The 17,194-nt window shown below is 44.9% G+C and overlaps 1 protein-coding gene across 1 annotated transcript in view; it reads right to left on the bottom strand.

The window, feature by feature from the left end:
- DENND1A (DENN/MADD domain containing 1A) overlaps nucleotides 1–17,194 on the bottom strand; it is a 414,277-nt gene that overhangs the window by 149,238 nt on the left and 247,845 nt on the right. The window contains exon 12 of the mRNA XM_012721213.1: nucleotides 9,781–9,882. Within this exon, the coding sequence (XP_012576667.1) occupies nucleotides 9,781–9,882 (102 nt within the window). The remainder of the gene's footprint in view (nucleotides 1–9,780; nucleotides 9,883–17,194) is intronic.

Genomic DNA, 17,194 nt, shown 5'->3' with positions numbered 1-17,194 from the left:
TGTAATCCCCACGGGTTTCCCATCACCAAATCACCCCTGTGCCACCACCATAGTCCCGTGCATTTCCCTCCCTCCCCCCCTCCCCCGTTTTTGGTCACAACCTCATCTTTTTAAAAATTAATTTTAAGCCATAACTTAAAGCCAATCGAATGCATACATTTAAAAACTACAGATTGATGAGTTTTGACAAATGGACAGGCCTGTGTAAGTACCAGAACAATCAAAGACCAGAATATTTCTTTGGCTTCTGAATGTTCCTGGTGCCCTTTCCAGTCCATTTCTATCCATCCCAGACCAAGGCAACCACTGATGTTTTCATACCACAGACTAGACCTCTCTCTTCTAGAATTTTATGTAAGTGAGATCATAGAGCAGATTCTCTTGGGTAGGACTTCTTTGGCTCAAGTGTATATACTTAAGATTCAGCCACACTGTCTTGTGCATTACATGTTACAATGGAATACTGTCTCAATAATAAAAACAAGGGCTTTAACACATTGTTTATCCATCTGCCAGTTGATGGACATTAAGGTTGTTTCCAGGTATTGTTTATTATGAATAAAGCTGCTGTAACATTCGTGCGCAAATCTGTTTAGGTGTATAATTTTTTTTACCTTATTTTTCTTATTTTTATTAATTCAGACATCTAGTTACATTATTGTTCATTTTAAAACAAAAATGCTTACTTTCCCCTCCCCCACTTTGCCCACCAGTCATCATCATAGTCCCCCACATTCCTCCTTCCCTCCTTCTGATCCCTTTCTGTTCCCCTCCCCTGTAGGATATCTCTGTTTTTGTTGTGTTGTGTTGTGTTTTGCAACATGGATGGAGCTAGAAGGGGTCATGCTCAGTGCAATAAGTCAGAAAGAAAAAGAAAAATATTGAATAGTTTCACTTATAGGAGGAATATAAGATAACCAAATGAGACATAGGGGGAAAAACAGTGTGATGTTATTAGGGGTATAATTTCATTTCTCTTGAATAGATACCTAGAAGTGGGTTTGCTGGATTATATGGTAGGTATAATATGCTTAAGTTCACAGAAAATTGTCAAATTATTTTCTAAAGTGGTTGTACCATTTTAGACATCTATCACCAGTGGTGAAGAGTTCCATATAATTCTTATCAACACTTGAAATCATCAGTCTTTTAAGAACATGTTAAAGCCAGGCTTATTGAGGTATCTTATACATAGATTACAAGTTAATACTTTTAGTTTACCACTAAGAATTCAGCAAGATGCATGTAGACATGTAACCACCAAGGTGCAGATAAATTTCATCATTTGCAAATTTCCTCCATGCTCTGTATAAGTCAATTACTTGTCCTGCCTCCACTCCTGACAACCTGATTTCTATGTCTATCATTTTGCCTACTCCAAATTGTGATCTACATGGATTCTTTTACTTCCCAAACGTGAAATTCATCTATTTTGTTGGACAAATAAAGAGTTTCTTTTTTACTGATAAGCAGTCCTTCATTTCTTTATTCATATGTTCGCCAACCAAAGAACATCTGGATTGTTTCATGATTAAAGATCATGAACACAGCTGATGGTGTGTTTGTGTGAACATAAGTTTTGAGTTTCTTGTGCAATGACCCAGGGGTGGGATGGCTTGGTCATATAGTAAACATGTTTAAGATGTATGAGATATATGTCACCTTCTTCTAGATACAGCCATGCTGAATGGTCGACAGTGGTACCTACTGTGCCTTCACGGGCCCCTTCACATGTGTGTTGGTGAGCGGAATATCCTGTCAAGTCTTTTGCCCACTTTTTCACTGGGTTGTTTTATTATTGAGCTTAAGGACTTTATTCTAGATAAAAGTCCTTCCTTCAGTTATAACTGCTGAGAATTTCCTCTTGGTCTGTGGCATAGCTCTATATTTTAATGAAGATAAGTTTTTACCATTTATCAGATATAATTTTTGACCTTTTCATTTACAATGTATGCTTCTTACAGTCTGCCTCCATTGCTAGCCCGTGAAGATATTTTCCTGTCATTTCATAGTTTTTGCTTCTAGGTCTAGGTATCTAACCTACTTTGAATTAATATTTGCATGAGGTAAAAGTGAAAATTCACTTTTCCCATATGGCTAACCAGTTGTCTTTTAGCATTTGCTAAAAAACAAAAAAAGCCTATCACTCCTTTATTGAATTATAACAGCATCCTTGTGGAAAATCAGAAGTAGGTCTACTTCTGAACTAGTTATCTTGTCCCTTTGAACTATATGTCTACCTATATTTATGATAACTTTACAGTAAGCCTTGAAAGGAAGTAATGTAAGTCCTACACGTTTTTTCTTTTTCAGCATTGTTTTGGCTATTCTAGATCTTTCGCATATTCATATACATTTTAGAATAGCACTCAATTTTTTTTTTAAAGCCATCTGGCATTTGGGTTGGAATTATATTGAATCTATAGATCAATTTAGGTAAAATTAACATCTTAAAAATATTGAGTCTTCTAATCCAAAATATGGAATATCTTTTCATTTGTTTAGGTCTTTTAAGTTTTTTTCTCAGAAATGTTTTATAGCTTTCAAGTATAAGTATACAAATCTTGCACATATTTTGTTAAATTTATTCCTAAGTATTTTATGTTTTGTATGCTATTTTAAATGGTACTTTCAAAAATTTTACTTTTCAATTGCTCATTACTAGTATATAGAAATACATTTGCTATTTGTATACTGACCTTACCCTGCACCCTTGCTAAATTCATTTATGAGACTCTTGAGGATTTTCCAGATAGATGATCATGTTATCGAAATAATGCCAAGATTTTCTTCTCTCGTTCTAATTGTGAAGGCTTTTCTTTCTTCTCCTTGTCTTAGAGAACTGCTTGGGCTGTCCACTACAATGCTGAGTAGAAACGGGAGGCACAGCCATCCTTTTCCTGGCTCTCTTTCTGGGACTGGGGGGCGGGGGCGTGGGGAGCATCCAGTCTTTCACATTAAGTACAATGTTAGCTGTAGGTTTTTCCTAGATGCTCATTATCACCTAGTTTGGTAAGAGTTTTTATCATGAACAGGTGTTGAATTGTGCCCAAAATACTCTTTTTTGGCATGTTTTGATCTAGTTTTCCTTTCTAGTCTGTTGATAGGGTAAATTAGATTGACTGATTGATTTGCAAATATTTAGTCAGTCTGTATTCACATGATCATGATGTACTAACCTAATATTTTGTTAAAGATTTTTAGATCATATTTATGAAGGTTATGAATTTTACTGTAAGTTCTTTGATTTTCATGTCAGGGTAATTCTGATCTCATAAAAGATCGGAAATGTTCCTTTATCTCTTTTATGCAAACATAATCGAATTAGTGAGTGAAGTTATCTGGACCTGGAGTCTTCTTTGTGGAACAGGTCAGATTTTTAAAACATAGAAACAGTGCTTTTTTGGTATTTTCTCTTTCTTCTTGGGTCACTTTCTGTGATTTGTATATTTCAAGGAATTTGTTTAATCTGTCAAAATTATAAGCATAAAATTATATGTACTACTCCCTTCTTTCCTCTCATTTTAAAAATGCACTTTTTATTATGAAATATTTTCAGATTTGGAGAAAAGTCACAAAGATGGTAACGAAAATGTCCATATATTCCTCACTCAGCCTCAGCTTCCCTTAATAATATTATATTTTTCATTTTTACATGTAGCAGTAACAGCATCATGGTACATTTGTCAAAACTAAGAACCCAACACTGGCACATCATTAGGAACCAAACTCCAAACTTGAATGTGATGTCTCCAGTTTTTCCACTAGTGCCCTTTTCTGTGCCAGAGCACAATCTGGAACTGCACACTGCCTTTAGTTGTCATGTCTCCTTGGCCTCTCTGCTCCGTGACAGTTCCTCAGCCTTTTCTGTGCTGTATGTGACCTTGACAGTTTTGAGAAGTACAGGTCAGGTTATTTTGTAGACTGTCCCTCAACATGGGCTTATCTGAAGTCTCTGTCATAATTTGACTGGGCTTTGGAATGAATACCACAGATTTGCAGTATCCTTCTTGTCACATCCCATCAGAACCACGTGATGCTCACAGGCCACCTCAGGTGATGTTAAACTCAATCATTTGGTAAGGGGATTGCCTGTCATCACTCAAGTTACTCTCTTCCCCTTTCATACTCTGTATTTTGAAAGTAAGTCACTGAGTACAGTCCACTAAGTCACTGAGTACAGTCCACTAAATACAGTGTGTGTGTGTGTGTGTGCATGCGTGTGTATTAAAGTTCCTTCTCCTAGAGGGAACCGTATCTGCAGATGTGACCAGGAATTCATCTGCAAGAAAGACGTGTCTCTTCTACCTACTCTTTTTTTGACTAGGGTTTTCTGCACGTTATATCTTTCCCATCCATTTTTTTAAAAGATTTATTTATTTATGCATACAAGAGAGGTGTCAGGGGTGAGAGGATTCATCAGAGATAGAATGGGGAACAGAACAGAGAAATCTACTGAAATACACTGCTGAAAGGAGCAGTGGGGAGACAGGAGAGGTCTGCTGTACTATGTGGTCAGCTCCCTGGCTGGGGGTCGACTTGTGCTGCAGTGGCTGCAGATAGCTTCATAGTGCTGTGATTTAACCTGTTGTGCCACCAGGGAGGGCCCATACCATCCATCATTTAATTTTTTTTTAATTTGAAAGTGTTATTTATTTATGCATACAGAACTGGAGCGCAGGCCATAGGTGCACGGCAGTGAGAGGATTCAATGGAGACAGAGTGGGGAGCAGCGGGAGGGTCAGGAGAGGTCTGCTGCGCCACGCGATCACCTCCTTGGCCGGGGATCACAATGCGCTGAAGCTGTGGCCGGCTAGCAGCGTTGCCTTTTAGCGTCCTGCCCTCATCCATTTACTGTTAATCTGTGTGACTTTTATGTTTAAAGTGGAATTTTTATAGACAATAAATATTGATGTCTTGATTTTTGTATATAATCATCTTACACTAATCATTTTTAATTCAAGAATTTAGATCATGCAAGTTTAATGTAATAATCAATATAGCTTCCTTTATTTTCCCACTTTTCCCCAACAACATTTGGGATATTCAATATTGGTTCATTAGCCATATACCTCTATCCTGTTATTTTTTCCTGGGTGGCTTCCTTAATGCCACGGGAGTTACAGCTAAGATGAAAAAGCATGCATTGTACAAAAATGAAGAATGATGTAAAAAATATACATACTGAGTAAAAAAAAGTACACATCTCACTTAAGAGCCCCTCTTCTACTAATATTATACCAATTTACATATAATTTAAGGACCTTACCACTGCCTATGTCCGTTCTCTGCCACACCTGTCCTTTGCATTATAGCTATCGTGCATTGTCATTCTACCTGTTACAATGAATAATGCATTAGTTTCTAGTATTAGTTTTACTTTAAATGCTTAATTACCTTTTAGAGATTTAAAATGTGAAAAGACATCTCTTCATTTCCCCACGTTTACAATTTCTGGCCCTCTGTACTCTTATTATCCACAGAATCATTTCTTCCATCTAAAGAACTTCCTTTAACACTTCTTATACCACAGGTCTGTTGACAATGACTTGTCTCATATATTTGTCTGAAAAAGTCTGAATTTTGCCTTCATTGTGAAGGACACTCTCAATGTATATAGAATTCTAGTTGACATAATTTTTCTTCATTACCTTAATGTCACTCTATTTCCTGGCTTACGCAGTTTTTTAAGAGAAGTCTTCTGTCATTACTCCTTTCATTTATAAAATATGTTCATTCTCTAGCATATTTGCAGCTTTCTGTTTTATCACTGGTTTTGAGTAATTATCACGATGTGCATTTGTTTGATTCCATTACTTAATGCTTAAGGTTCACTAAGCTTCTTGGAATGATGAATGTATCATTTTCACCAAAACTGGAAGAAAATCTCTTTAAATATTTCCTCCTCTGTTTCCTTATCTCCTCCTTCTAGGGCTCCAATTACAAGTATGTTAGTCCTCTTCCTCTTTATATGGTGGTCACCTCCGGGGCAGGCGGGAATCGAGCTCATGAGGAAGTGGTTTTAGCTTCTTAGTGCTGCGCTTTAACCCGCTGTGCCACCAGGGAGGGTCCTTAACCTTTTTTTTGTTTAAGATCTGGGTGTAAACCAGAGGTATGGAGCAGGTAAGAAGGGTGAGAGAATTCACCAGAGACAGACAGAACAGGTAGAAGGACTGAAATACACTGCTGAGGGGAGCTGTGGGTGAGACAGGAGAGGTCTGTTGTGCCACATGGGTCAGCTTCCTGGCTGGGGATTGATTTTGTGTTACAGTGGCTGCCAATAGCTTGATAGTGCTGAGACTTAACCCCTTGCACCACCGGGGCAAGGGAGACCCTCTGTTTAACCCTAGCCAGTCACCTGCTTTTCCCTGACTTTGAATGGAAGTCTTTATTGCTATGCCTTCCAGTTCACCGATCTTTAATGCTGTGGTATCTATCAGCCCTCTTATTCTATCAGTGAATTTTTACCTCTATATATTTCCTTTCATTCTTTGTGATCTTCCATTTCTCTCCTCATTTAATCTTCCTTTAAATTCACAAGTATATTTCCAGTTTTTGTAATATCAATCTTTAGGATGTTATCTGCTGGTTCATCACATGTTATTTCTGAGTATGCTTTTTTTACTAACTCATATTTTCTCTAGGTTATGTGTTACACATTTCCTGATTCTCAACCTGCTTGGTACCTTTTTTGATAGGATGCTAGATGCTGTCAATGTTACATTATTCAGTGTTGGGTTTTGTTGTTTTCCTTTAAAAAGCATTGACTTTTCTATTGACAGGCAGTTAAATTGTTTGCATATCCTGATAAAAACATTTTTTTTTAAAAAAGAAATAGTTCTGTTTCAAACTTTTCACTGAATTTTAGTAAGTGTCAATAAAATCACACATAGCATTTGAATAGAGCTTTAACTCTTCTGCCATGTAACCAGCACTCAGATAAAAAACTACCAAGGCATGGCTTCCTGGGGTCTCTAAGGATCATCCTGAGTGATCAGTAAGATCTGCTTACTCCAGCTGGGCAGAGCTTGAGTGAGCTTTGAGAATGTTCCACCTTAAAGCTCTCCATCAGCAATCTCACCATATAGGTAGGCAGGTCGGGCTCCAGTAAGCTGTCAAGATCTGGGCTGATTCAGGCTTCTGGAGCTCTTTTACTGGGTAGCCCTCTTCTGTCTGGTAATATGAGCCACAACTTCAAGCCACCTCTTCCTCCAAGTTAAATCTCTAACCCCTCCACTCTGCAAGAACTTGGGGCTTTGATGGGGCTCCTCCTCCTGACACCATGGTTCAAAACATGCCTCAAGGCATAAAGTGACCACAGTAGGCTTCACCTCACTTGCTTCCTTTGTCTTAGGGAGCAGAGGCATGCCACTGCCTGCTGTCCAGAGTTCTAGTGTTAATGGTGGTAGATTAAGTTTATTTCTTTACTCTATCATGGCTAGATGCAGAACAAAGGCCTCTTTGAACGCGTTTTCCAGTATAGAAGCCATGCCTTGCAAGATTTCATCTACTAAAATAACCCAATCCATATGTCCCTTCCATGTATCTGTTCAGTGACTGCTATATCCCTGGAAAACAAAGATGAACAAAACTTGATTTCTGCCCTCAAAGAACTCGCAATTAAAAGGAAAAGGCAGAAATGTCTAGTAAATTAAACTGCGGAGTGACAAGTTGAATTATACAAGCAACACAAAGGGCTGGCCGTGAAACAGAGAGATACGGCTGAATCTTCTTGGAGAGGTCAGGGAAGATTTCTACAACTCAATGTTTAAATAAGTCTTGACAATGAGCAAAAGTTTGACAGATGAGTTAGGATATATCATAGAAAACTCTGTATGCGATATATAACATTATACGGCAACACACAAGTTTAGGAGAACTACTAATAGTTCCAAACACCTACAATATAGGATCCAAAGCAGTGAGGAGAGAATTAAAGCTATGGGAAGAAATAAAAAGGGAGAAAGATCCTCTCCTGAAGGAGGGTCTTGTATGCCATGTTAATCATCATTTGAGTCCATAATTTATCATCAGTATCATCTGTAGTGCTCATAGGATACATTGTTTATATATACCACATACATCACTTTTAATTTTCATAAAAACCTTATGAGGAAATGAAGATGTAGAGAGCTTAAGAAATTTTGCACAAGGTCATACATGGTGAGTGAAGAAATTGGGATTTATACACAGCTCTGGTTCCAAAGTCAACTAAGGGAACTGGCTACCAACCCCAAGGCAGTAGGGCACTGTGAGAATCTTTTTTGTCTTTAGAAGTTTTTTTAAAACTATATTTATTCATAGAATGGTTTTGAGGAGGAGGGAAACACAGTTAATGCTCTGTTTCAGAAAGGTCTCTCTAGTGCATGAGAAGGGCTAGAAGACGTGGCTAAAGAATCAGGTCAGAGGCTGCTGGTGATAGTGCAGGTGTGCTTGGGAGTGATGGAGAAGAAGGTTGAGAAAAGTCCAAGCAGAACCAGCAGCTGTGGCCACGGGGCCACCGTGAGCACAAGCTGAAGTGCCTAGTCCCGTGCCCGTGGCAGACAGATGCCCAGCACATGGCTTCTCCCCTCAATGACTAGACAGCTTACCAAAGTTTACAGAATCAAGCCTATGAAGTCCTGTGACACAGTAAATATCTCAGGGACCACATTCAGCTCCCATTACATTTTCGGTATCTTTAGTGAGTCTACAGTGAGAAACCACAGCTACAGAACATTCTCAGCCTGCTATAAACCAGCATGCAGTGGGAGGTCCTGTTTGTGCAGGCCCAGGGTTGTTAGGCTGGGAGGGAGCTGTCCACCAAGCCAGCCTGTGATAGCTGACAACTGTACTGGGAACATGCAGGTACCGTTTTCCAAGCACTCACCACCCGCACGCAAGCACCCGACCCGTGCCAAACACCTGAAGCCTGTGGCAAGCCACTTACCTGCTAATGGCAGCCTCTCTGGGGCTGGACTCCCGGCAGCAATGGAGCAGCAAAGCCACTGTCACGATACAACCCTAGTGACAACGGCCACGGAAGCCCAGCCCCTTGCCTGCTCGCACAGCCAGGAATGTCCGCTCCTTCCCACCTGGGATTCAGAGCAATTTTAACACTCGTAGATCTCCCAGCAGGCAAGAGCATGGAGGTCAAACCAGAGACATCAAAACCACATTTCCTTGGGAACTCAGCCCTCCTCTGTGGATGGATGATGGGGAGAGGGCTGGGTATACTTCCACAGTCACCACGCCGCAGCCCCGACTGGCAGCCTGGGGTAGGCACGTGGTCAGATGTCTGGGTGGCAAATGTGGCACCCACTTGCTTTGGGCTAAACAGAGCCCACATTCTGCCTTGACCTAGAGTGGCAGGGACAGGGTTAGGGGATGTGCAGCCACACTCAGGCCTGGCAGCCTGCTAGGTGGGCAAAGGACAGCATTCAATGACTGTCTGGGGGAAATGATGGAGGTTCGTGTGTCCCATCTGGAATCCTTTGCTCCCACCTTCTAGGGGTCACTTGGGGAACCTGCCCTGCAATCTGGACATGGCAGCATGATAGGACAGCGAGACTCCCTCCCAGTCTCCCATGGACAAAAGTTACATCTATACTGGGGACAACCTCCCAGTCTTGAAATGAAGGTTATGAAGGGCAGAACAGGAGTTCAAAAGCAAAGCACCTCCCAACTGGCTTCACTGAGACACACACACACATACACACTGCAGTTCACCAGCTGCAGGAAACCCAGAGCGTGTCCCTGCTTCCCCCTCCCCTCAGAACCACCCTCAAGTTCATTACCCACCACATCATTGGGGAGGCTCTGGAGGTCATCGAAGGGGGTTTCTAGGGTGTTGGTGTCCACGTTCAGGATCACGACATCGTCCAGGGCCATGTTTCTGACTTTCTGCAAGTACAAGAAGCCAGAGAAAAATCACCGGAGCCCCCACAAGCACACACGCTCCTCTGGTCTTCTTTGGGGAACAATGAAGGCCAGCGGGTCTCACCCAGGCTCACTCTGGGGTAGCCCACCCTGGTGGTGTCCACTGGTGAGGCCTCACTCTGGGTGGCTGTCCAGGCAGACCGGGCTGCACATGCACCGCACGGCCGGGCAGTCCTGCTGGCAGCCAGCCCATCGCATGGTGAAGGGAGGCTGCATGTGTGTTCTGGAGACATACGCCACTGCATGTGCAATACTGCACATGAACATGACGTTCATGCGTCCCAGAAGACCAAAAATTCACTCCACTCACTTGTGCTACATGCTTTATTTTGGGGGTCTGACTTGAATCCCAATCACCTTTGAGGGGCACAATCACGGCCATCCCTAAGCCCTGGGAGTGGAAAGGGTTTCACATGTCCCAGCCACACAGCTAGGCTCTTTAGAGCCTGGCATCACCTTTTCCTACATTTTCCAATTTTAAAAAACAGCAGTTGAGGTCTGAAGCTCGCACCCCAGGAATGCTGAAAAACAGTAGGCTTGGAGTCCCTCCCTCTCGGGTGGAAGGGTCTTCCCGTCTCACTTTCAGGTCTCTGCATTCTCAGAGAGAATGTGGGAGGTGGCCTGAGGTCTGCATGTGAACATTTCCCTCAAACACGAGGCAGGTCACACACTCTCAACGTGGCTCCACTTCGCAGGAGCCCTGCACGTGTGCCCTGGCTCCGGCTCTGCCACCGGCCATTGTCCAACAGTACAGCCGTGAGAAGGGCAGGGAGAGGTGTATCTGCACGGTGGTCGTGTCTCTGGGGGAGGGGAGGAGGGAGGTGCGCTATAGAGACGAGAAGCCTAGCGTCTGGGTGCAGCTCCCTGCAGCCTGCAGACGCACAAGCTTGTGTGCAGCCTGGGTTTGGATATTATTTTTTTAATTACAAAAGTTTATTTTTATATCATTTTGTACATTTTTTTCCCCATCTCGATTGTAATCCCCGCGGGTTTCCCATCACCAAGTCACCCGTGTGCCATCACCATAATCCCGTACATTCCCCCCCTCACCCCGTTTTTGATCCCATTCCCCACTCCACCCCCACAAAATGTCTCTGGTATATGGCTGTTCATTATTCTTGTTATTTTCTCGCCTGGTCCATTATACTCCTGCTATGAGTGAAACCACCCGGTATTTTTCTTTCTCTTTCTGGCTTATCTCACTAAGCATGATCTTTTCCAGCTCCATCCAAGTTGCTGCAAAAGACATGTGTTTCTCTTTTTTGGTTGCTGAGTAATATTCCATTGTATATATGTACCACATCTTTTTTAATCCAGTCATCTACTTTTGGGTATTTGGGCTGCTTCCATGTTTTTCCAATTGTAAATAAAGCAGCAATAAACATGGGGGTGCAGGTATCTTTTTCAATCAGTGTTTTTGTGTCTTTTGGGTAGATACCTAGGAGTGGGATTGCTGAGTCGTAGGGAAGCTCCATGTTTAGCAGTTTGAGGAACCTGGGTTTGGAATTTTTAAGCCTGCTGCTAACCCTGGCTGGAGTCTGGTCCCATTTTTCTCTGGCTGACCCAGCACACCCGCTCCAGTCAATCCTCCCACCCCATCATATATCACAGCCAGTTCCTTCAGAGCCTCAGGTTTAGTGGAAATAATGCTTTGCTGATGAAACTGGGGCACTCTGAGTGTGAAAGAGAGCACGGCATGTCAGGGCGACGGGCCTAAAATGGGGTGCACAGTCACCTATCTGCACAGGGTCCGTTCACTGCTAGTCACTCTGAGCTTGTGCTGCGTGACGGCAGGTGCGCACCGCCAATGTGCCGGGCCCAGCGGGGGCTGAAATCTCCAACCTATGTGCTTGCTGAGCGGCGCCAGGCAGGGGAGCGGGCAAAGAGAAGATCTGCTTTTCTGACTTACCAAGAGCACTGTGCAGTGATTGGAGCCGCACATCCAGGGGTGCTCAAACCTATGTCTATGGGGACTCCAGAGATGGATGGCAACTGCAGAGCATTAAAGCCTTGTAGTACCTGCTCTATGCTTTTTAAAACTTATTTCCTTTGATTCTTACCAAACCATGCAAAAATGCACACATTACCCTCACCTTAGATGACATGAGGGAAATGAGGCTCCGAGAGGTGAGGGAAGGGGCAGGGGTAACACAGCACTGGCTGCCTCGACAGGCCAGGGTCTTTGCAGGGCACACTAGTCTCCTCGTTAGACATAGTCAGTGGGGCGCTTGAGGTAGCTTAGGCTGCCAAAGAAATTTCCAGCCAGTAGGAAGAGAGCTGCCCAAGTCCTGTTGGAACAAGCAGACTTAATCATGAGCAGGGTGAGCCCTGTCCAAACAATCTGGTCCACCACACTGACCAGAAGATGCCCCCAATCCTGACCAAGTCTCACACTTTCCTGGAGGAAGAGGCTGAGTCCACAACACAGGTGGAATTTGCCCCCCTCCGCCCCCAACTTCCACACTCTGAACTCTAGCCCCTGCCCTGCCTCGTGGACCCACCCTTTAAATGTCTCCTCCTAACTCCCTCCGCCGAGCTCTGGTAACTTCCCCTTTCTGGCACCCTTCCCATGTATGAGCCTCTGGGAAAGCCTTGCAAAGGACCCATTCTTTTGGGCAGGGTTGTAACGACCCCTCCCCTCGTTACTCCGAGTCCCAGCGTCTCTCTGCCTGCCCGCCTCCTGGACTGGGGTGTGGGCTGCCATTGTGCTGGCAGGAAGTTACAATGGGCACTCAGGCAACCACCAGCCAGCGTGCCATGCTTTGGGCTCACACGGCACTTGCACACTGGGTTTTCATGTTCAAGCAGGGAGATGGAGGCGAAGTGTCACCAGTCCCATTTTAGAGGAGCAGTGGTGGTGCAGAGGGGTGAGGCGGTGTGCCCAAGGTGATGGGGCCACGCCGACCTCTCCATCTGCACAGCCGAGGTGGCATCTGTGACCACCCGCTCCACTCAGTGCCCCGGACTGCTGTGAGGCTTGGCAGCAATGTGTGAGTGGTGCTGGGCACACGGTCAGGCTCATGCTGAAGTGGCAATGGCAGGGGGTCCCTTCTTGGTACCAGCTGGGCCCTCAAAGCCTGACACACTTGTATTGGAAACAGGACCAGAGAAGGGGCATACAGGGGTCTCACAACTTAGATGAGGGCCAAGATGAGGGCCACAACACCCCAGAATCACCTGTTTGCCTCATCTGACTTTCTAAACAGAAGGGGGCAGAGGGCCTGACTCAGGGGCTGAGCAGCCCAGTGAATGGGACGTACTTCTGGCCCAGGATCGGTGCTGCTTCTGCATTCCCAGGGTGCCCCCCCCCCCCCAGCAGCACAGACCAGCCGTTGTGGGCTCTGCATGGCGGGGCTGGAATAGGCCCCTTTGATTCTTCCCACTCCTGGCTGGAGGACTTGCCGGTTAAGCTGTGTGGAGTGTTTACTTTTACAACAATGGCGGCAGACTGAAGAAGAGGAAAAAACCTGGCCCTCTTTTCTGACTGAGCAGGCCAAGGTCCCCTTAGTAACCCAAAGCCCAAGCCCTAGGCTCCAGGCAGGAGCTGGGCAGGCAGTTTCCTCTGCCAGGACAACGCTGCCCTCTCTGTGGCAAAGCCTCTCCGAGGGGGCTGGCGTGGACTCAAGGGCCGTCCTGAAGCTCAGTGTTCCCAAGGAGAGAATCGGGGACCTGCTCGGCCGGATGGTGCCTTATCCCTGAAAGGCTGAAGAAACAAGGGGAATGAAGAAAGGCCGAAAAAGAAAAAGAAAAAACAACCCACATCACGGAACAGACAACAAAACAAACAAAAAAGAGCCCCAACACAATAAAACCCCAAACCACCAGAACCCTACAAGCTGGGCAGAGGTGCGGGGGGAGGAGAGCACCCGCTCACTCGGTCCCCACACGTGCAGTGAGGATGGGAAAGGAGGCTCAGTGCTGACAGGCGCAGAGCTGACTTGAATCTACTCTGCCCCGAAAGCCTAACTCCGGGAAGATGTCCCAAATCCAACCGCTCAGACTTCAGAACACGACGCAAGTGGGCCAGACCCCTGTCTGGGCACACCTGCTCAGGGCCTGTTTTCCCCCTCCCAAAATAGCACTTGCCTTTGTATCACTGAAATTACACAGGCTTCCTTGTTTAAAAAAAAAAAAAGAGAGAGGGAGATGACAAAATAAAAGTAAAAAGGGGAGGAAAATGGGATAGATAGAAGGAGGAGGAGACCACAAGGAAGAAAATGAAATTACAGCCTCTCTCATCTCTCCACTTGAGGCAACCTCTTGGTGCATTTCTTTCCCATCCCTCTACCCCCAAAGACTTTTTAAAACACAGTTGAAACAGTTTTGAAACAGTTTGTGTCTGGTCTTCTTCATTTGTGACAATATAAGCAACAGCTCAGCTTCATTAAAAACTCTGTAAAGATCACTACTGATGGCTACAAAGCATCTCACCTCATGGACACCAACTGCCCAGGACCTCGGGAGGGCTGTTAGTCCCAGTATTTAAGAAGCGGGTTATATGCAATACTGTCATGCAATCGGGAGGCAAGAAGCTTTGTGCTGTAAAGGATGGATTCCTAGAAGTGGAATCTACTTTCTGCTTCTTCAAAAGTGTCCCTCTCAAATCCGACTTTGAGAGAGATATCTTTACTTCCAATTATTTTAAAGTCATTTTATCCACAGCTTGTGTTTCCTACTCGAAGTGAAGAAAAATCAGCAAAGACACGAGCAGATGTCAAAATAGTCTCCCCAAACCCTACCCAATTAAAACACTTACGAGTACCGCAGTACACCGAGACAGCTCTCCGGTAGCTTGTCCCACCAACACATTCCCTCTCTTTTTAGTTACAACATATGCCAAAGCTCCTGCCAGCTGCAAACCCTCCCCCTGCCAGACTCTATAGGCTTTTTCTCAGAATGAAAAAAAAAAAAAGGACTGACATGCACACCGGCTTTCCAAATGGCATTTCTTGCAGAGAGAAACACAAAAATGGCATCTTCCCATAAATATTGTTAATCAAAAATGTCTTTCCTTATATGCTTTGTCACAGAGTGACTGAGCTGACCCCTGGCCTTTCAGGCCAGGGAGGCGACGGGCCCGCTCATTCTGGTGGGTGCTGCCTCTGGCTTTGCTTAGCAGTGGCTTGCCGTGGGCAGCTCACTGCAGCCGCTGCCTCCTCCAGGTTCTCATCTGTGAAATGGGATCATGGCTGTACCCATTTCAGTGAGGATCTGAGAAGCAATGTCTACAAAGAAGTAGGATTCTCAGGACAGCCGTGAGAGGCTCTCAATAACAGGCCCTTTTGCCTGTTTCTCCCTTTCTGGGATGGTTCCTGGGACTACAGCTGGGCCTGGCTAACCTCACCCACTGACTGGCCCGTGGTAGCAGTCTGCATCCCCTGTGTTCCCTTGTGGCTTATTCCCACCACCAGAAAAGCCAGTCTAGTGTTACTTATGGATATTCGGTTCCTTGCCGAGTTTTGGGGCTTCTTGGAGTCACAAGACATATCCTCATATGCTACACCAACATTTGGCTCTAGCAGGCAATTCCTGAGTGAATAAATGAATGAGACACAGCAGAGCCTACAGATGAAGGACATAGGATCTAGAAGCCAATCTGAGTTCTAGCCCAGAGCCACCATTCACTAGCTGTGTAAACATGGGCACTTCACTCTCTATGCCTCAGTTTCCTCCTCTAAAATGGGGGTGGAGCAGTACCTACATGGGCTTGCTAATTGGGTTAGCAGTTTCAAAATACTTAGATGCCTGGCACGAGCAGCTCAAGATAAGCACTTGCTAAATAAAAATGAACAGTCTGAGGGGGAGGGAAGTATCATGTATCTTTACTGTGGTGGAAGTGGCTCCATAAGCCTATAAAACTGTCAAAACTCTTTGAATCGCACTTTGAATAGGTGGTTTATTGCACATAAATTATGCCCCGATGAAGGTGATGAGCACATGAGTACTTTGTCCAGAAGACAGAGTAACAGTGCAACAGCCCGTGAGGAATGCCACCACAGGTTGGCGGGAGAGTGACACGGTGCGGCTGCGCTCCTCCGCCCATGCCCGCTCAGCGGGGCTGCGCTGACACCTGCTTCCTTCCTTTTCTGTCTAGCCCAGGAATTTAACATCTTTTTTCTTTTCACGTATGCCCTTTTAGGAGAAAACATCAAAATCCAACATCCTGGGACTCTGAAACACTTCCCAACACACAAGTGGGTGCTCTGTGTGAACACTCCACTGTGGTCCCAACTCCTGTGTGTGTGGGGCCTTCACTAAGTGGCACTTTTTAAGTCAGCCGGGTGAACAACGCATTTCTCCAACAATAGAGAGTATCAAATGCATTTGCTTAAGCTTCACCATTCTTCCAGTGGCAGTGACCCTGCCTGTGCAGGGCAGGGACGGGGCAGTTACCAACGAGCGGCAGGACCTCAGACAGACTATGGGTGGGGCCCTGGGCTCCTGGCCTAGGGTGGCGTGCGTGGAGAATGCCAGCCAATGGACAGGCAACCTCTTCTGTCGTCCTCCTTCCAGGAGGACCGATAGGGCAGGGCCGAGTCTCACCTCGCCCTGTACTGCCTCACCTAGCTCGGTGCCTGACCAGGGCAAATGCTCATTAGTGGGAGAATGAATGAAACAACTGTGGCTGGACCCACTCTGCTGGGAGGCAGCCGGGCAGCAGATGTCAACGTAAGCCCAAATGGACGATGTCAGCAAACTGCAGCCTGCTCCAGGGAGCATAAAGGGAGTAACAATCATGACAGCAATGATAACAGTCATGCAAAATTACCATGATTAATTAGTGTAGAATTAATTCACAGTTGACACACAAAATAAGATAGGGGTTCACATGGCAGTGAAGACTGCAGGTTCTGGAATCAGTCAGTCAGATTCAAGCCTTGCTGAACCTCCTTGGTTACTGGGCCTTAGTTTTCTTACCTACAAAATGGGGATAATCCTACTGCCTTGTGAGGTTGAGACAGTGTAATTTAACACAGGACCTGACTGCAGTAAGTGAGTGACATTTCTGGGGTGGGCACTGTGCAAAAACAGTTTCTATGTTTACAATTAGAAGAGCATAGCCAAAAAAAAAAAAAGACTAGCATTCCAAGACTAAGAGTTTATATGAAGGCCTTTCAGAGAGAGCTAGAGCTAGAGCCTAATATGCTCTTATTATGAGGGTTGTGTGTGCAAACAAAATTCCATCTGCCAACAACCTGGTCGGGCTCAGGGATACCAGCATGTTCTCTGCAGTCCTAGCGAGGCTGTCTGAATTGAAACCCAGCCCTGGAGTCAC

The sequence above is a fragment of the Condylura cristata genome, unplaced genomic scaffold (genome assembly GCF_000260355.1).
Source record: "Condylura cristata isolate star-nosed mole 26May11 unplaced genomic scaffold, ConCri1.0 scaffold00006, whole genome shotgun sequence".
Taxonomy (NCBI): Eukaryota; Metazoa; Chordata; class Mammalia; order Eulipotyphla; family Talpidae; genus Condylura; species Condylura cristata.
This window is presented reverse-complemented; position numbering and strand designations above follow the sequence as displayed.